General features: G+C 48.3%; 1 protein-coding gene across 3 annotated transcripts in view; it reads right to left on the reverse strand.

Moving 5' to 3' along the window:
• Positions 1 to 20,729, reverse strand: part of ZNF408 (zinc finger protein 408) — a 130,449-nt gene that overhangs the window by 32,583 nt on the left and 77,137 nt on the right. For 2 of the 3 annotated variants that reach the window (XM_085646658.1, XM_085646659.1), the window contains 2 exons: positions 16,568 to 16,629; positions 13,424 to 14,091 (listed from right to left, as the gene is read on the reverse strand). In XM_085646658.1, the coding sequence (XP_085502784.1) occupies positions 13,424 to 14,091; positions 16,568 to 16,629 (730 nt within the window). The remainder of the gene's footprint in view (positions 1 to 13,423; positions 14,092 to 16,567; positions 16,630 to 20,729) is intronic. The other variant, XM_085646661.1, reaches the window with a different exon arrangement.

Raw genomic sequence — 20,729 nt, forward strand, 5'->3', positions numbered from 1 at the left:
AAATCCCCTTATACTAGCTTTACAAGCATCCCATACATAAATTAAAGAAGTAGAATCAAGATTCGTATCAATAAATTCAGAAACGTGCTTTTTAAGTTGTAAAATGAATTCTGAATCTGAGAAAAGATATCTCGGGAAGGAGAATAATCTTGTATCTTGAATTCTTGTGACTGTTTGAAAAATAAAAAGAATGGGGTTATGATCTGATGTAAGTCTGGGGCATATTTCAATAGTGCTAGATTCTAATATCCTATCAGAAGCCCAGATCATGTCTATCCGGGAGCATAATTTATGAGGTGCGGAATAGTACGTATACCCTGGTAACTCTCTACTACTCTACTACTCACTCTCTACTACTCTACTATTCTCTGCTCCTCACTCTCTACTACTCACTCTACTACTTTCTACTACTCACTCTACTTTCTACTACTCACTCTACTACTCTACTACTCACTCTCTACTACTCTCTACTCACTACTACTCTACTACTCACTCTCTACTACTCACTCTCTACTACTCTACTACTCTCTCTCTACTACTCTCTCTCTACTACTCTCTCTCTACTACTCTAATCCTCACTCTCTACTAGTCTCTCTACTACTCTCCTACTCTACTCCTCACTCTCTACTCCTCACTCTCTACTCCTCACTCTCTACAACTCCCTACTACTCATTCTCTACTACTCTCTTCTACTCCTCTTTCTCTACTACTCACTCTCTATGCGAACACACACACACATATATATATATATATATATATACACACACATACATATACACACATATATATAAATATATAAAACAACAACCTCTGCTCCAGTTTCGGAAAAGAGCACGCACACAAGGACTATTTGGGTTAAGGCCTCTTAATTAGATAAAGCCTCCTCCGACCCAGCACAAAGATACGTGTTTCAGCTGACGGAGCAGCCGTCCTCAGTCATATATATGTGTGTGTATATATGCATATATATGCATTTATATATATGTGTATATATTTACAAACATACATAAAGATATATATACACATCTGCATATCTATACAAATACAAATATAAATGCATGCATACATATACATATATGCATACATATGCATGTGATGTACATGAAAGTTTGAAAGACACTAATAAAAGCAAAGCTAAAAAGCCATATAATTACAAACAGAATTGCTTTAACTTAAACGAGGGGGAGACCTATTCCATTTTCAATGCTTGTTCTTTTTTTTAAATATTTTTTTTTTTTAATAGTGCACTTCAAAATCCTCATTGAGCACAGTAGAAGGCTGTGACCAGCAGGGTTTGCGGCATGCCCAGAGTGCCCGAGCCCACCACGGCATTACCAGCCAACCCTGCCCGAGGGGTGGATTGTGTAGCTTCACAAAAATGTACTAACTGTGATCTTCGGGACAGGAAGCAAAGTTTTCTCTTCGGTTTTCAGGCTTGAAAAGGTGACGGCAAAGATGGTTTTTCTCCATCAGTGATTTGCGATAAATACTTTCTCAGGTCTGGACAACTTGACAAAACTCACGTTACCTTGCATTCTGTGTTAATTACCAACCTTTGTCTGTGCAGAGCTGGGGTTGCCCACAGGGTCGGGTCCGTTGCCACCCTGCGCTCCGCCTGTGCGCATCTGGGGTGGTCGCAGAGCCTGGTCTGTTGCCACCTTGCGCTCCGCCTGTGCTCAGTTGGGGGTGGCCACGGGGCCTGGTCTGCTGACACCCTACGCCCCGCCTGCCTGTGCTCAGCTGTGGTTGGCCACAGGGCCTGGTCCGCGGACACCCTGCGCTCCGCCTGTGTGCAGCTGGGGGTGGCCACAGGGCCTGGTCCGCTGACACCCAATGCCCAACCTGCCTGTGTTCAGCCGGGGTTGACCACAGGTCCTGGTCCGCTGACATCCTGCGCTCCGCCGGTGCGCAGCTAGGGGTGGCCACAGGGCCTGGTCTGTTGCCACCCGGCGCCCCTCCTGTAGCTGGGGGTGGCCACGGGGCCTGGTCCGCTGACACCCTGCGCCCCGCCTGCCTGTGCTCAGCTTGGGGTGGCTACGGGGCCTGGTCTGCTGCCACCCGGCGCTTCGCCTGTGTGCTGCTGGAGGTGGCCACAGGGCCGGGTCCGCAGCCACCCGGCGCACAGCCTGTGCGCAGCTGGAGGTGGCCACAGGGCCTGGTCTATTGCCACCCTGCACTCCGCCTGTGTCCAGGTGGGGGTGGCCACAGGGCCTGGTCTGTTGCCACCCTGCGCTCCTCCTGCAGGCAGGGACCACGCCCTGCTGCGCAGTGTTTGGATGTATACAGCAGAAGTACCTGCAGGATCAACCCACTGCAAGCAGCCAAACACCACTGTATTTTATGTTTGCTACTCTTTATATATTTAATTCGTATAGAAAAGCCATTTAAAAAAAATAAATAATCATACAGTCATTTTAGTTAACTTTGCATACTTTGTTTTTAGCCATTTCTAGGTCTTGCCTGAGCCAGCGCGCATGCGCTGTCTGCGAGGCTTTTTGTAAGCACTTTTAAAACTTCTATGTGTGGGTCTCACTCCGCCCACACCTTTGACACATTGGATTGGCCTTTGCATGTGGCTTTCAAGAATGAAAGCACGCAAATGGCCAAAGGTGGGTGCATGTCCCACCTCTCTTCCAAAAGTTAACTCCCACGGCCTAAGGCTCTCGGGAGTGAGCAGCGGCGCGCTGCATTCCTCATTGTGGATCAGGTTACTGCGGTCGCGGCTTTCACTTTTGCGGCCATCAGCGGGCACGATGTCAGCTGCATTCATTACAGCGTGCGCGCGCACACCACTCTTTAATGGAAAAACATGTATGTTTGTGTGCCGCACCACTCGTGGGCTTGTGTTCTGCTGCACCCACTGCTGTAATCACCCGTCATATAGAAGTACTATATGTACTCAGTACTCTATTAATGTCATGTTAAATCTGTATCGTGACACTGACCCGTGCATAGCGCCTTGACTCTCGCTAAGTAAAACTAAAGACATGTTTCCAGGGCAGGCAGTAACTTCTTTTACAGCGCCTAACACATCCTCCCACTGGCCCTATTCACGAGTGTCATGTTCCACATCAGAGAATCTCTTCTCTAAAATGACCCAGCACTTCACAATAAAAGCAGGCACAGGTCAGATATTGCCACATCCAAAACTAGCCTGCATTTTTTGTGAAAATGGTAAATATCTTGAAACAGCCTCAGGGGTAGCTGCTGAGCACAACGTGCCGTCTGTCAGGGCCGGAGAAGGACCTGTTTGTCAGGTAACCGGACCCACGTCTGCCCTATCACCGATCTGACAGACGGGGCCATTCTGGGGCAGATGATGGGATTTCCTTCGTCCAGCCCACACTCACTAACCCCCCGTTATAAGAATGGTGACTTCTGCGGATGAGGACGTGTTCTTCCAGGTGTGCGTGCTTCTCTAATAGAAACATGTTTTTATTGGAGCATTTAATTCAGTTTCCCTGTATGATCCAACCCTACCTGGCGGGTTGGGCTGTGGCTGCCAGGGCGACAAGTGATGGAATAAAACTGCATGTTCCACGGAAGCATCCATGCCACCTTCTGAAGCGTCTTACACAGGGACCCCCCTAAAACACCTTACCAGGGGATTCTTACATAGGGACCTCCTAAAACTCCTTACCTAGGGACCCTTACATAAGGCTTCCCCTAAAACTCCTTACCAAGGGCACAGAAGACCTCTGCTCCCCAGCCCGTGGATGGGCGAGGCTGTGAGCATACAGGCCTTCATTTTAGGTGGCCCACTCGAAAGACAGCGTCACTTTACGCACTGCGTGGACCTGCACCCCGCCCCCTCCTGGGTTACAGTAAAACAGATGCAAAGTGGAGTCTACCACACACGAAGGAATGGGTCAAATGTGTCCATGTGACCCTAAAGCAAATGCAAAGCATTTACCGAGTGCTGCGTGTCACGGGCCTGACCCAGGCTACCATTTCTTTATTAGCAGCCAAAGCCAGACTTCTCTCAAATGTGCTAAACAATCTCTGCCTTATTTCTGAATCACTGAAGCAAAAATATGTCTCCCAGTGAAAGTGTGTGAGCAGACAAATACAGTTTCTGTGTTGGGGCGCAGGTTGTACTCCTTGTAGGGTTGGGGGTACATTTTCCAGTGAATGCTGAGGTGAGTGTTTGTAGTATGTTTCTTTCTCGCCCTGCCTTTGAGGCTGCCTAGCGGAGGGTAAACATGGTGCTCAAAGTGTATCACAGTTAAAAGGAAATGTTCTTTGTCAGTCATAATAATCCTTGTTCGGCTATAAAAAGCCTTAAAAGCAAAGTTAAAACACAAATGAAATACATCAATATGACAACAATACAGTCGCAAAACAGAAAATTAAAAATATTAAGAGTACTGATAAATGCCCTCAGGACAAGTCCCCATGGCTCTTCCTAACTGCCAGTGAACATAAAATTAACAGCAGCATAGGGTATTTGAGCATGGCCAAGTTGTTGCAAGAAAGCAAAAGCAGGCTTACAATATCTGATATTAGCTTCAAGGAGAATTGAAAGCAAAAAAGAAGTGAGTGGACATGTATACACTGCCCATCCTCTGTCACAACTCGGACCTTCAGCGCGGCGCGAGGGAAGCAAGCGCGGGGCGAGGGACTACATCTCCCAGCATGCGGAGCGGTAGGCACGCCCACGGGACCTATATAGGCCCCGCCTTCCTTCGCTCCGGTGCTTGTCAATCAGAACTCGAATCCCAATGATCCCAGAACACTGCTAGCGTTCTTCCTACGTGCCGAGAACTATTCAAAGCTACGCGACTACCTTCGGCAGATAACCACCACGGGGGACGAGGAGCCCTGACGCGAAGTACATTCCCAACTCGCCGAAGACACATCTACACCTTCCTGACAACCTGAGAGTCCTCTACGGAGTTACCGCGCCCAGCCCACCGGGGCTTCGCCTGTGCTGCAACACCGCAAGTCTCCCGACTTCTACCCGACACTTCACGCCCGTTTGACCTAGGAGCTACCACATCCCTATCCTCCCGGGCAAGAACGCAGGGACGCCTTATCCGGACGCCGCGTTCGCCCTCCAAGGGTTGTGGTACCGCTCCCTTTATTCTTTGTTGTTTCCTTCCGGTGTACCTTTCCCGTTTACCGGATTCTGCACGGTGCGTCAGGAACTACCTGCGTCTACTTGCAGAACACTCCCTCCGTCCCGCTTGGAGCCGATTGAAAGGCTCGGAGAGCGACCAAGATTTCTTCTTCCTTATGCGCTTGAAGCCGCTTGAAAGGCTTGGAGAGCGGCATAGCCCACAGCATCATTCCGAGGTCATCACGCTGGACTTGTGAGTACGGTCTCGATCTTGGGGCTCTCTGTAATCTCTCCTGTGCTGTGGTCCAGTCCTGATCTCAGTAGCTCACTCTGTTCTTTCTTTCCAGGGTTACCCGGAATCACGGTTCCTTTCGGAAGGTCACCTCACCCCCAGGAAGTCTTACCTGTCCCCTTTCCGGGGTTCCCTTCCATTCCTTCTCCCCCTTTAGGTGGTGTGTCACGCTAGACGTATCATTCAGGGTTAGGCGGGCAACACCACATAGGGGGAGGGGAGTATCAGCATCGCTCCCGCTGTATCCGGTGTACAAGGTGAGTGGTTCTCAACCTTGTATCTCAGATCCTGACAGGTTGACAAGCCCACGAATACGTACAGCCTGAGCGATGGATGCGGATACTACCCTGACCGCTATATTGGACACCTTAACTGCCTTGCGAGGAGAGGTGGATGCCTCTCGGGCAGAAACCTCCGCTCTTAAACAAGAGATGGGCACCATGCGAAGAGAAGTGGCAGGCCTCTCCCGCCAAAAGGGTACAGGGGCAGGAGGAAGCTCTTATATCAGAGGCTGGACGCTGCCACCCCCCTTTTCGCAAACGCCCGTTATGGATGGGGGAGCGACCGCGGCAGTGGGGGGACAGGGCACAGGGGTCTTCCCACATACCTCCTTTGCTTCAGTGCCGCAGACGGGTTCCACACCTATACACGTCATACAGCCCATGCATTTGCCCCTCGCCCCTCCTGAAAGGTTCTTTGGGGACCCAAAGAAGTTTGGAGTATTCATGGGGCAGTGTAGACTGCATTTCTTGTGCAAACCTGCTGTCTTTCCAACGGATCAAGCTAAAACTGTCTTACCTCGGAGGCAACGCAGCGAATTGGTCTTTTCCCTTGATAGAACGTGACGACCCGGTGTTATACCACTTCCCGAATTTCTGTGTAGAAATGCGACGGTTGTTTGATCGGAAGGGTCATCAACTGTCCCTGGATAAAGAACTCCTCACTCTCAAGCAAGGTACTCAGGACTTGCTTACGTACATTACCACTTTCAATAGGTTGATTGTGGAAACTGAGTGGCCCGAAGAAAAGAGGACGTCGCTATTTTATCAAGGACTAAGAGGGGAGTTGAAGGACGTCCTGGCCCAAGTGGTTCAGCTACCTTCTACGTGTGATGATCTCATTGACCTAACCGTCCAGTTAGACCACCGTCTTCTGGAACGAAAAGGAGATAAGCTACGAGTAGAACCACGATTCATCCCTTCGAGGCCCCGTGTTAGTCCCGAGGACCGAATCTCTCCAAGCGACGGCTCTGAGCCTATGCAGATCGGGGGTATTCGAGGCCCCCTGAGTCCAGCAGAAAGAGAGAAGAGGAGAAGTCAGAAGTTGTGCTTATACTGCGGGAAACCCGGGCATTTCATCAAAGAATGCAAGAGCCGGATGAAAACGGCCAGCCCAGGAGGACCAGTGCACAAAACTCTGTCGGTGGTTAACACAGAGGCAGAATATCCGGAAAACCAACATCCTCAAACAGGTTGGAGACCCCCTGTTTGAGGCCTACGGACACGAAGGTCTCACCCGCAGTCGCTAACACCTTGCAATCGTCCGTAGCCCACATGAACATTTGTGCGGTTCTGGACTTACCCTCGGAGATATCAGTGGTTGTCCATGCCTTACTGGACTCGGGGGCAACTGGAAATTTTATAGACCAACAGTACGCCAGAGAGCTGCATCTGCCTTGCGATCAAAAGGAGGCGCCTGAGATGGTGAAGGCGGTGGACGGATCTGCTCTGACGTCGGGTCCTGTGCGGTTTCACACACACCCACTCCGGATGCAGATTGGAGAAAACCATGTAGAACGTATACGTTTTGATCTGATCGATGCTCCCCAGTTTAAACTGATTTTAGGAATGCCGTGGTTGACGTTACACGACCCGCTGGTAAGATGGGCCGCGCGCACCGTGTCGCTGAACTCTCCTTTTTGTCGAGAGCACTGTACCAGGGAAGTAGAGAACAACGCCTTACCTAAGCCGAGTCCTGCAGCGATGCTCGCGAGTGCAGGCGTGGAACAGCAGGTGTGCTGTCTATCGACCCTACCGGCAATATACGATGAATTCAAGACAGTGTTTGACAAAAAGGAAGCCAGTCAGCTGCCCCCCCACAGGGAGTACGATTGTGTTATCGAATTGGAAGCAGGAGCTAGCATTCCCTGCAGCAGGGTCTATGCCCTCACCGAAGCCGAAACAACTTACCTGCAGCAATATCTAGCAGACATGCTGGCATCGGGATTCATACGCGCATCTTCCTCTCCCGCGTCCTCGCCGATCTTCTTTATACCGAAGAAGGAAGGGGGTTTGAGAGCCTGTATTGACTTTCGTGCCATTAACAAGGTGACCATAAAGAATCGGTACCCGCTCCCCTTGATTCCCGTGCTGCTGGACCAGTTAAAAACGGCCAAGGTCTTTACTAAGCTCGATCTTAGGGGGGCTTATCATCTGGTCAGGGTAAGGCGGGGGGATGAGTGGAAGACGGCGTTCCGAACGAAGTTCGGGCTCTACGAGTACCGAGTAATGCCCTTCGGTCTCTGCAACGCCCCCGCCGCCTTCCAATTCTTTATGGACGAAGTGCTGAGAGGACTTTTGGATGTCTCCTGCATCGTCTATATAGACGACATCCTTGTCTATTCTGCCACCATGGAAGAGCACGTGCATCATGTCTCAGCGGTACTAGAGCGACTAAAACAATACTCTCTTTACGCAAAACTGGAAAAGTGCCTATTCCACGTCCCTGAGGTAGACTTCCTGGGCTATGTCATCGGTCCGGGTGGAGTGTGCATGGATGACAAGAAGACACAAGCCATTATCCAATGGAAAACTCCCGCCTCGGTGAAATCCTTGCAAAGTTTCATAGGCTTCGCAAATTTCTATCGAAGATTTATACAGGGCTTCTCTCATATCATCCAGCCTCTTACCAAATTGCTGAGAAAGGGAGCTACTTTCGAGTGGTCGGAAGAAGCGGAACAAGCGTTTCAGGCCCTGAAACAATGCTTCACTACCGCACCGGTGTTGCGGCATCCAGATGCGGCGCAGCCCTTCGTATTGGAAACGGATGCTTCGCATTATGCAGTTGGAGGCATACTGTCGCAACGCCATCCAGATACGGGCCAACTCCATCCCATCGCCTTCTTTTCCAGGAAACTGTCAGCGTGTGAAATCAACTATAGTACCACGGACAAGGAGCTGCTGGCGATTAAGAAAGGATGTGAAGAGTGGAGACACTATCTACTGGGAGCTCGACACACGGTGGAGATATTCACGGACCACCGGAATCTCCTGTTTCTGAAGACAGCCAGGGCTCTCACTCCCAGACAACTCCGCTGGTCATTATTTTTTTCCGACTATGACTTTGTGATTCGGTATCGCCCAGGACCGCAAAACGGCAAAGCAGATGCCTTATCCCGAATTCAGCACCCTCATGAACCCAGTGACATACCCCTCGAGGAACCCCCCATCATCCTGCAGAAAGCCTCCTTTCCAGAGGATCTCCTTGCCGCAACCAGCATTGACGACTTTCTAGCGGATGTACGAGCTCAGACAGAGAAGATGGACTCACCTGCCTGGGTAGCAGAAAACCCCTCCCGTCGTTCCGCCTCTCAGAGCCTCTTGTATCATGAGAAAAAACTATTTCTTCCTGCCGAGGAGTTACGGCAGCTGGCTCTGCACTGGGTACATGATACTCCGTTAGGGGGGCATTTGGGAGCCCGCAAAACTACACAAGCCCTGCAAAGATACTTCTGGTGGAATACCTTGGGACCAGATACCATAAACTACGTCTCGGGGTGTGCTGTGTGCGCTCAAGGTAAAGCGCAGCATAGGAAGCCCTGTGGGATGCTGCGTTCGATCCCGATTCCTCCGTATCCCTGGCACACAGTGTCCATGGACTTCATCGTGGACATGCCCCCTAGTCTGGGCCTAACTACCATCTTGGTAGTAGTTGACCACCTTACTAAAATGGGTCACTTTCTAGCCCTCGACAAACTGCCTTCGTCCTCCGAGCTGGCCCTCATTTTTCTGCAACAGATTGTGCGGTTACATGGAATACCGGCTGTTCTCATCACGGACCGAGGGACGCAATTCACCTCTCGCTTCTGGAAGGCCTTGTGCGCGGCGATGAGCATTGACGCACGCCTGTCCACAAGCTATCACCCACAGACAGACGGAAAAACGGAGAGGTTAAATCAAACCTTAGAACAATACCTCCGGTGCTTCACGATCTCGCATGAGGGGGAGTGGGGCAGAATGCTGTGGCTAGCGGAGTTCGCATATAACAACGCCGAGCATTCCTCGTTGGGGTGCTCGCCTTTCTATTGTCTATCAGGTCACCACCCTAACATGCTTCCCTTCGAATGGCCAGTGCAAACACTACATCCCACCATACAAGAACATCATTCACACCTTCGCTCCGTTCTTCAGGCAGCCAAGGCAAGATTAGCAGCAGCACAGAAGCACGACAAACAGTACGCGGACAAACGAAGGTCTCCTGAGCCAGCGTATGGGGTGGGGGACAGGGTATGGCTTAACACTAAGTACCTAAGATTCAAGGGCAACACCCGTCTGCAGCCACGATACGTAGGGCCGTATGCCATAGAGAGAGTGATAAATCCGGTAGCCATGAAGCTAGGCCTCCCCGCGTCGTGGAGTATCCACCCTGTATTCCACGTATCGCTGTTAAAACCTTGCCTCCCTCATACCAGGCTCCATCAAAAACCCCTGCCTCTATTGGTAGATGAGGGAGAGGAATATGAGGTCAAGAGGATTCTAGACGTGAAACGGGTGAGGGGGAGACTCCTCTACCTTATTGACTGGAAGGGATACGGACCAGAGGAGAGATCGTGGGAACCCATAGCTAATTTACACTGCCCTGCTCTACTGAAGAGATTTCACGCAACCCATCCTTCCAAACCTGGAGGCCCGTCGAGACGCCGGGCGCGAAAAGGGGGTTCTGTCACAACTCGGACCTTCAGCGCGGCGCGAGGGAAGCAAGCGCGGGGCGATGGTCTACATCTCCCAGCATGCGGAGCGGTAGGCACGCCCACGGGACCTATATAGGCCCCGCCTTCCTTCGCTCCGGTGCTTGTCAATCAGAACTCGAATCCCAACGAGCCCAGAACGCTGCTAGCGTTCTTCCTACGTGCCGAGAACTATTCAAAGCTACGCGACTACCTTCGGCAGATAACCACCACGGGGGACGAGGAGCCCTGACGCGAAGTACATTCCCAACTCGCCGAAGACACGTCTACACCTTCCTGACAACCTGAGAGTCCTCTACGGAGTTACCGCGCCCAGCACACCGGGGCTTCGCCTGTGCTGCAACACCGCAAGTCTCCCGACTTCTACCCGACACTTCACGCCCGTTTGACCTAGGAGCTACCACATCCCTATCCTCCCGGGCAAGAACGCAGGGACGCCTTATCCGGACGCCGCGTTCGCCCTCCAAGGGTTGTGGTACCGCTCCCTTTATTCTTTGTTGTTTCCTTCCGGTGTACCTTTCCCGTTTACCGGATTCTGCACGGTGCGTCAGGAACTACCTGCGTCTACTTGCAGAACACTCCCTCCGTCCCGCTTGGAGCCGATTGAAAGGCTCGGAGAGCGACCAAGATTTCTTCTTCCTTATGCGCTTGAAGCCGCTTGAAAGGCTTGGAGAGCGGCATAGCCCACAGCATCATTCCGAGGTCATCACGCTGGACTTGTGAGTACGGTCTCGATCTTGGGGCTCTCTGTAATCTCTCCTGTGCTGTGGTCCAGTCCTGATCTCAGTAGCTCACTCTGTTCTTTCTTTCCAGGGTTACCCGGAATCACGGTTCCTTTCGGAAGGTCACCTCACCCCCAGGAAGTCTTACCTGTCCCCTTTCCGGCGTTCCCTTCCATTCCTTCTCCCCCTTTAGGTGGTGTGTCACGCTAGACGTATCATTCAGGGTTAGGCGGGCAACACCACATAGGGGGAGGGGAGTATCAGCATCGCTCCCGCTGTATCCGGCGTACAAGGGGAGTGGTTCTCAACCTTGTATCTCAGATCCTGACATCCTCTAACCAGAATTTCTCTTTTTTTGCTCTCTTCATCTGCTTCGTTTTTATTGCTGACCTAATAAACAAGCATTGGCATAGCCAATAGGTCTCGCTTTTAGGACCTTATAAGTATTTAGTTATGCAGCACAATAGCCTTGTTGCATGGCTAAACACTTATAAGGTCCCAAAGTTGAGACGTATTGGCTATGCCAATGCTTGTTAAACTATTTTGCTGAACTGCTTTTTTGTGGGGTCTTCACTAATTCAAAGTGAAGAGGCTTTGTGGTATTTCTTTAGCTGATGGGTCATTGCACGAGAGAGGATTTATGTGTTAATGTCTCCTGAACAAATGTTTTTTTTACATTATTTGCTGCCTGTGAAGAACAGATACAACCTTGTGTCTGCTTCCTCATCTGTAGCTTCAAGCCCTTCTGGTGGAACAGTTTTCTTCTACACGTCATACTCTCGCTGCTCAACCACTTCACGCAGGAGTACTTTTGACGGTGCATGGGAGCTGCTTGCAGGGCCTGGCAGGAGGCAAGGCCCATGCCCAAACCATCACATGCAGCCATCCCCACGGTCCATGGAATTCAGCCATCCAAATCAGGGATTGGGTTGGCAATTGGCATGGCCTGTCTGCGCACAGCCCTGGCCGGCCCGCGCGCAGCCCTGGCCCGTCCGCGCACAGCCCTGGCCTGTCCGCGCACAGCCATGGCCCGTCCGCGTAGACTTCTGGCCTGGCCCGTCCGCGCACAGCCCTGGCCCGTTCGCACACAGTCTGCCTGCAGTCCTGGCCCATCTGCGTACAGTCTGGTTTGCTGGCAGGCAACACCCTTTCCCTAACCAGCCATAAGCATACAACTCCAGCTCTGCACAGCTTTTGACTGCGACCAATGGGGATCTGTTACAGGGAAAGTCCCCACAGCGCGCAGGGCTTGTACCACTTTGGCCAGTTTGCGTTTTTTTATTGTTTGGATCTGCAGATCTCGATTCGGAACTGCAAATCCAAGGAAGCTTCATGCTGGTGTACCGCAAACCAAAGGCAAGCCAGACGATACATGTGGAGGTCTGTGGTATCAAATCAATTTTCCCAAACCCCGCCTAGGCAATGCATGGTCTGCCGAAGCATACTCTGGTTTCACAATAGCGAGGCATTAAGCTTGCACTGAATCTGTGGCTATTTATTTGGATCCAAAACACCACCTATGTTGCCTGGGATCCACGGTAACCGTCTCGGTTTCATGGACCGTGGCTACCATTTTAGGTGTCTAGGAACTGGGAATGCAGATAAGGATCCACTGAGCCTGTAACTTTTTTAACTTTATTTACACCAAGGACATGGGCTTTTGGAGGGTCCCGCTACTTTGGACTGGTGGTTAGGGTGTACCTACCCTGCACTCTCATATGGCCTATTACTACAAGGTAAATGCCCTGTCTCCTGAAATAGTTGCTGTAAGAGAACTTTTTCACTCTATTAGCAGTGCCAACTTGGACCCGTGGATCTGAAAGGAATAACAAGAGAATAGTTTCCCTCATCAAACCAGATTCCTCAATTTTTTATTTCTGGAATCGCAAAGAATTTATGAATCCCAAATACCATAGATATACAAAAGAGTTAACCCTTTAAAGTCCAATCAGCAGCTTTTTTTGTTTTTTTAAACCGCTTCTATCTCAAAAAACTACTGAAGGATTTACACTAAACCAATAAAAGCAGGCTGTCTGTGTCGTGTCCGACTTTCATGCCATGTTTGGTGTAAATCCATTCATTGGTTTTGGCAGTAGGAGGCCAGCAAAATGTCTTATCGGAGCTAAAATGGGAAAAACAAAACTACTCTCCCCACATTTCAACCTGTGTCCCCCTGCACGGATCTGACAGAAAGTGGCATGTCAGACCTTAGTTGACTACGTCAAGCAACAGACAAATTTGGTGCAATCTGTCTTAGAGGGGAAAAAGTTACAGGCAAATCAAAAAATGTATTTTCAACGTAAAGAGTGGCTGAAACAGAACTACAGAGTGGCGACTGCCACGGTGAGTTATACAATTAAAAGAGGTAAGGTTAAGCACGGTACCTGCTTCAGAGAGAGTGGTCCTATCTTCCACAGCAGCATGAGGCTCTTCATTTAGGAATGTAGGGTTGGCCCTCTCGGGCACCAGGGAGCTCTCCTCCACAGACCATCTATGTTCTACCACCTTAACGGCAGGCTTGGTTCCCTCATCCTCGACAGGTACGTTCTCCTTCAAAGCGAGACTCTGGTCCTGACTCTCCGAGGCAGGCTTCACCTCCGTCACAGTTTGGATCTTGCCCTCTTCTGCAGGAGTCACCACCACCACCACCACACCATGAATGTGGCCCTCCACCTCCTTTGTTAGCACAGTCTCCTCCTCTGTGAAGGCTGCCGTATCCACGTCCTTGACATGTACCGCCTCCGCTGCAATGAATGATCGACGTTCCACCTCCACGTCAGCACCCTCTTCCTGGGTATGACCCTGGTCCTCCTTTTCATGGATCCCCTCCAACGCAGCATGAGTGTGCCTCTCCGCCTCCTCTGCAGGCACTGCCTTCCCCCCTGGAGGACCTCCTGTCTCCAAAGGCCCTCTGGGCTCCTTCCGATCTTCAGTCCAGAAGTGCAGCTCGGTGCCGGGCTGAATGGTGCAGCAGACAGCGATGTACTGGAACCCAGAGTGTGTGACATGCACCACGTTATGATCCGCAGCACAATTACCCCTCTTAACAAAGCTGCAAAATGACAAGGAGGAAGCAAAGTAGGTGTTAATTTGGGAAGACTGCACCAATCATTAGGAGGTTTCATGTACCTCTTTTGGAAGGCAGACAAGGGAGGCCGCCAAACAACAAATGCCACACTGAAAGTAAGCAGTGACCCCAGACGCTCCCGTCTACAAAACAGCTGTCCCGAGGGGACTAGACCTTTTTAGCACTGGCGTTAAAATTGATGTGGTTTGGGCAAGGCGCTATGGATTTGTGTATCATCAACTATGGTGGCCCAATGGTCAGAGGACCTCTGAACTGCACACCATACATACAGATCTACCTGGGGAGAGACATGAATTAAGGTTCCAATTTAAGGTCATATTTAAATTTGTAATGTAACAACCAGTCCATAGATAGCCTGTGGTAGGAGCCTACATTTTGGGGTCCAAAATACAAGTTTGCTGATAACCTATTGATCTATCCAGTGGACCCACTAATGTTGTTCCGAACAGTCTTCAAGGATTTATAAATTGAGGGTTTAAAATAAACTTGATTAAATCAACACTTCACCTTTAGGTGGGATAACATCTTGCTTGAAGTGCTTAGGGGTGAAGCTAACCAACACGAACAATCCCACCGTTGTGATAGACAATGTGATTTGACAGTGTCATGGGTGAGAAGAATTAACATAGTAAAGCTAGTGATTTCACCACATCACCTCTTACTTTCAGCTTGTTTAGTCAAGTCTCTACATGGATGGTTTGAGAGAACTCTAAAATGGGATGGATAATCAATACCGAGTGTTCCAAGAAATATTCTACATTCTAGATAAAAAAAGAGGGGAGGAGTGCTTTTCAACTTCTAGTTTGAGGCAGCTTAGATCTAAAAATTAACAAATGGTGATTTGTTTTTTTTCAAAAATACTGGCTGCCCACGGACAAGATGCAAACTACTTGAACCCTGTTGAGTGGGATGGAGCGGCCTACAAAAAGAAATATATATTTTTTTAAAACACAAGTCATCTCTTGTGTACCTCATGCTAGACACGCGAGACAGACTGGACTATAATGAAGCAGTATATTCAGTGCTTACTTTGTGCTGGTGCTTTCTGGTGCTCAGCACCGGCACTTAATTGCCAGCACCGGGGCTTATGACTGTCTGCCACATGGTAGTGGTGTCTGCCAATTTAGGTACGAGCACAACAACTTCTGTTTATTATTTCCATTTCAATTTCCAATTATCAGTATTTGCCTCCAAAGCCATTCTTATAGCTTTGGGGGTCTGTAATAGTGTGAATGGTCACACTTTTAAGAGAGTGATAATTTGTAGTGTGTTGGTGCTGTCATTGGCAGTGCTGCCAGGGGCATGGGATGGTGCAAGCTCTAGTGTCCTCCTGTCGAGAGCCCCGGCACTATGTTTTTTTACAAATTAAGCACTGAGTATATTTGTCAGTCTTCTGCCTCCATATTACAAGAGAACACCAGACTTTCTTCATCAAGGACAGTGGGAGCCTTCTACTCTTTGAAAGGGGAGACTATGTCTGATCGACAATCTGTTCGAGTGAATCCATCTCAGATCTCTTGATAGTTGTAGGAAAGAGTTCAGCTTGCATGTGAGGAACAGAAGGGGATATTTCCAGCTTGCATACTAGACATCAACCAAGGCTTTGCCACGAATGAGAACAGAATGGGCAAATTAAAGAATTTCCAGCCACATGGATCACCGGGTAAAGAACTTTGTCTCTAGAGGGGGCGAACAGTCGTGCCCAGGAAGGCGGGGGCCTTGAATGTGTACTTCAACTGAGCTGCTTCAGTGAATGACTGCCCGAGGCGTTGATCAGTTGGAGGTTTCAACGTGATCGACCAGTCGGCCAAGGTGGAAATGGACAAGGAGTGTTATTGTAGACCGCGCTCTCGCTTGTTGCTGCTTTCGCTAAAAATACTGAGCTGAAGTGAGAGGAGAAAGGAAGAGAAGAGAATGGTGGCTTGTGGACAGAAGTTCAAGTGTTGAAGGTGAATTGTAATTTGGAAAAAACTTTAATAGTCCTGTACTTTTTGCTTTCTTCCAGGCCGAGGGGAGGGGGAAGGTCCTCAAATGCTGATGTAGGATTTCACTACATGGCAACTGACACAAAGTCTTTCTCCCACACCCTCAACTGTGGGTCTCTCATCACATTTGAATGCACATTTGTGGCTCTGTCACAATCCTATTGTATGTTGCAGACTTCAATCCACCTCATAGGTAGCCCTCATGTTCAAACACCAAAACACAGCGTGCACTAACTGTATTGTTTGAACCCCCCACCTCCCCAACGCGCTTATATGGGTCTAATCTTTTCTCGCAGTGCCAATGCTCCCAGAGACCACTGCAAGTTTCACTCCACCTCACAGTAGAAGTTCTGTGCCCCAACCCATCCAACTGCGCACTCCACAGGTGTCTCCCTCTGCAACTCAGGGCAGGCAGCAGGTCTGCTCTGTAAGTCTTTTGCAATCCTCCCACTCACCTTGTCCATCCAGCATTCCTCTCCAGAGCCCACGTGTCACTCAGAGAATCAGAGCGAACCTCCTAGAAAAGCAAGAAGAGAAAGCAAGTGTCGGGGAGGTCACAACATGCATTGGGTACAGATTATAGTACGGTGGCCCCAGATTAGATCACTGCAGTCCTATTTTGGGGCCCCAGATTATATCACTGCAGTCCTATTTTGGGGCCCCAGATTATATTACTGTAGTCCTATTTTGGGGCCTCAGATTATATCACTGCAGTCCTATTTTGGGGCCCCAGATTATATTACTGCAGTTCTATTTTGGGGCTCCAGATTATATTGCTGCAGTTCTATTTTGGGGCCCCAGATTATATTACTGTAGTCCTATTTTGGGGCCCCAGATTATATCACTGCAGTCCTATTTTGGGGCCCCAGATTATATTACTGCAGTTCTATTTTGGAGCTCCAGATTATATCACTGCAGTCCTATTTTGGGCCCCCAGATTATATCACTGCAGTCCTATTTTGGAGCTCCAGATTATATCACTGCAGTCCTATTTTGGGGCCCCAGATTATATTACTGTAGTGTCAGATCAATGGAGCGACTTCCCCAGGAGCAGATGACAGGTCCTCAACTCCCTCTCATCCAAGCCAGTGACAGATGGAATATACAACTGCCTCTGGACTTAGCCAAGGGGGAAAGGGGAAGTGGAAGACAAACAAAAGAGAGACTGCCTCCGGACACTGGATCTGCTAATGGTATCTTCTGTTCTTATGAAGACTCCTAAAAAACATAACACACAAATTAAGTCTTCCCTAACTCTAAAGATAGTTTTAAGCTTTCTTCGCTAGAACTACTTTTACCTTTAGTGTCGGAGAACTAAGCCACTCTCTATGCTTGTTTGTCTATTGATTACTTGATCAGCTTTAAGAGGCTGTAGGTCTTTTAATCTCACTCGTGGTTTTACTTCGTGAACTTGTGTGCACCACAGGTGAAAGGGCTGAAATCTCAACGTCTTTATTCAGGATTAAATTATTGTAGAAAAAATTAGCTTAATGCCTCTTATCTTAATAGTGTACAATCCATAACACGGTTGAAGAAAATACTTCGCTGCTCGCCCTTGATATTAGTCTGAAGTCACTTCACAGTTCAAAACTCTCTCATTGAGAGCTATTCAGAATCAATAAGTTCTAACTTGTACTTCAGCAGAATATTTCTTCGCTTTTGCTTGCATATGCTTTTAGATGGAAAAAACAACACTCTTACTTGACTGAGGAGAAGGTCTCTCTTCACAGAGACGCTTCTCCGAAATATTGCTGGTGACGTAGAATCTCCTTCTGAATTCACTACAAAGATTCTCTCGTCAAAACTGTCGACTTGCTGACTGAATTTTAACTGAAAAAATAATAAATACCAGAAAGCACGTGAGATAATATTTTCCGTGCCACACAAACTGTACTGTGAATACTTTCCTTTGAAAAAAGGAACCTGGAACCCACGAAGATAACTCTCTCAAAAGATTTTCTCTGAAGGAACGGGCCTCTGAAAGATAAGGCAACCGTTTTCTTGAGATTCAACAGTTGAAGTGCGCCGCGCGAACCTCGCGCATGCGCATTGAGACCTGTGAAGAGTCTTGCGACTATAACAACTAGACCGAGTACTCTTCCAGGAAATGATCTACAGAATTTAACTGGAAGTGGAAGGGAATCGCAATCCAAGCAGAATGGATCTAAGCGATGTCTTCCAAGTGGGAGTCAATCTTCTCCAGAGCGGGTATTTCCAAGGACACTGTCTTTTAGAGTGCAATCGTACACTCGCAGAATCGTTTTTCAGTCTGTTTCGCTGCATCGTGACAGTACTCCCCACCAAAAGACGTCCCTTCAACCTTGGCTTAGTAGGAGGTTTCTGGTGAAAGTCTCGAATGAGCTTTGGAGCGTGAACATTAGAATGTGGCTCCCAAGATCTTTCTTCAGGACCAAAACCCTTCCAACTGATCAAGTAATACAATTTACCTTTTCTAAAGGTTGAGTCTAGAATCTTATGAACCTCAAACTCCTCCACTGAACCTACATTAATGGGTTTAGGGGTAGATCGGAACCTCAAATTTGGTGGACTTTTCTTTAACAAGGAAACGTGGAACACTGGGTGAATCTTTAGATAGGGTGGCAACTGGATCTTAACTGACACTGGATTTATCATCTTGTTTACCTTAAATGGGCCAATGAACCTTGGTTGGAATTTACGGTTTTCTTTTAGTTTTAGATTTTTGGTGGACAACCAAATCTTGTCTCCTGGTTTAAAAGCGGGACTCTCTCTTCTCTTTTTGTCAGCCTGAAATTTATAAGAGTCTTTAGCCTTTTTGATATTTTCACCTGCCTGACGTAATGAATCTTGAACCTTATTTACCAATTCTTCTACTGCAGGTACTGATCCCTCATCTTTTTCAAAAATTAAACTCGGGTGCCTACCATAGTTTAAATAGAAAGGGGAGTAACCAGTAGTGGAATGTTTGGCATTGTTATAGGCAAACTCAGCAGACCAAATTAATTCAGACCACCCAGCTTTCTGATCCATCAAATAAAGCCTGAGATACTGCTCTAAGTCTTGATTGACTCTTTCGGTTTGACCATCAGTTTCGGGATGGAAACTGGTGGAATAGCGTGCATCAATGCCTAGCCTCTTCGTAAAGGCCCTCCAAAAGTGGGAGACAAATTGAGAGCCTCGATCAGAGACTACAACCTTTGGAATCCCATGCAGTCTCACAATGTGTTGAGTAAACAATTGAGCTAATTGACGTGCCCTGGGGATTTCCTTCAAAGGGACAAAATGCGCCATCTTAGTGAATGTGTCTACCATAACCAGAATGGTGTTAAAACCCTGGCTTGGAGGGAGGTCTACAATCAAATCCATCGAAACAGTGTGCCAAGGGTGAGGTGGGGTAGGCATTGGCATCAACAACCCTTGAGGAGCCCTTCGATCTGATTTCCCCTGCAGGCATCTCTCGCAGGTGGAAACATACTGTCGTATTTGTGATTTCATCTTTGGCCACCAAAAATTTCTTTCAACCAACTCCAAGGTCTTTTGAACTCCTTTATGACCTGCTAGAGATTCGTCATGACATAGTTTCAAGGCTCGATCTTGCAGTCTTTTAGTCGGAAGATACAAACAATTTCGTATATAAGGCAGACCATCTCTGATTTCTCTCTCTGATTCTTCATTTGCCCACAGAATCATTTCTTCATATGGCATGGCCTTTTGGATCTCACTTGAAAAATCTGTGTTGAGAGAGGCAACAATGATCTTCTCTTCCGGAATTATAGCCTGTTTCTTTTGATCAGTTTCTAAATGATCAGTATTTATTCTGGAAAGAGCATCTGCTTTTACATTACTGGTCCCAGGTCGGAAGGTGATTACAAAATTGAAATCTGCAAAAAATAATGACCAACGTAACTGCCTGGCCGTCAATGTCCTGGCAGACTTAAGGAATTGAAGGTTACGATGATCGGTGTAAACAGTGACCTTATGCAAGGCCCCTAGCAAATAATGCCTCCATTCCAAAAAGGCACTCTTGACTGCTAACAATTCCTTGTCTGCAATTGAATAGTTGCATTCAGGAGGAGATAACTTCCTGGAGTAGTAGGCCACTGGGTGTAATTGACCTGTATCCTTATGACGTTGGGACAGTATTCCTCCTATGGCAACATCTGAGGCGTCCGCTTCGACATAGAATGGTTCATCAGTTCTTGGATGCAACAGGATAGGGGCTTGAGTAAAAGATCTCTTTAGGAACTGAAAAGCCTCTTCTGCTTCCTCATCCCAAACAAACTTGACTCCTTTTCTTAACAAACGTGTGATTGGACTTACTTTGTGGGAAAAATTTGAAATGAACCTCCTGTAAAAATTTGAAAAACCGATGAAACTTTGGATTTCTTTTACACTTTTGGGAGATGGCCAATCTTGTACAGCTTTCACCTTAGTCTTATCCATGCTTACACCTTCAGGGGATAGCACAAACCCAAGGAATTCCACCTTATTCACATGAAAGGCACACTTCTCCAGTTTCACATAGAGATGATTTTCTAGCAATCTAGTTAAAATCAATCTGACATGGGTAACATGCTCTTCCAGACTGTCAGAGAAGATCAAAATGTCGTCGATATAAACAACGGCAATTCTGTCCAA

Source organism: Triturus cristatus, chromosome 3_1 (assembly GCF_964204655.1).
Source record: "Triturus cristatus chromosome 3_1, aTriCri1.1, whole genome shotgun sequence".
Classification (NCBI taxonomy): Eukaryota; Metazoa; Chordata; class Amphibia; order Caudata; family Salamandridae; genus Triturus; species Triturus cristatus.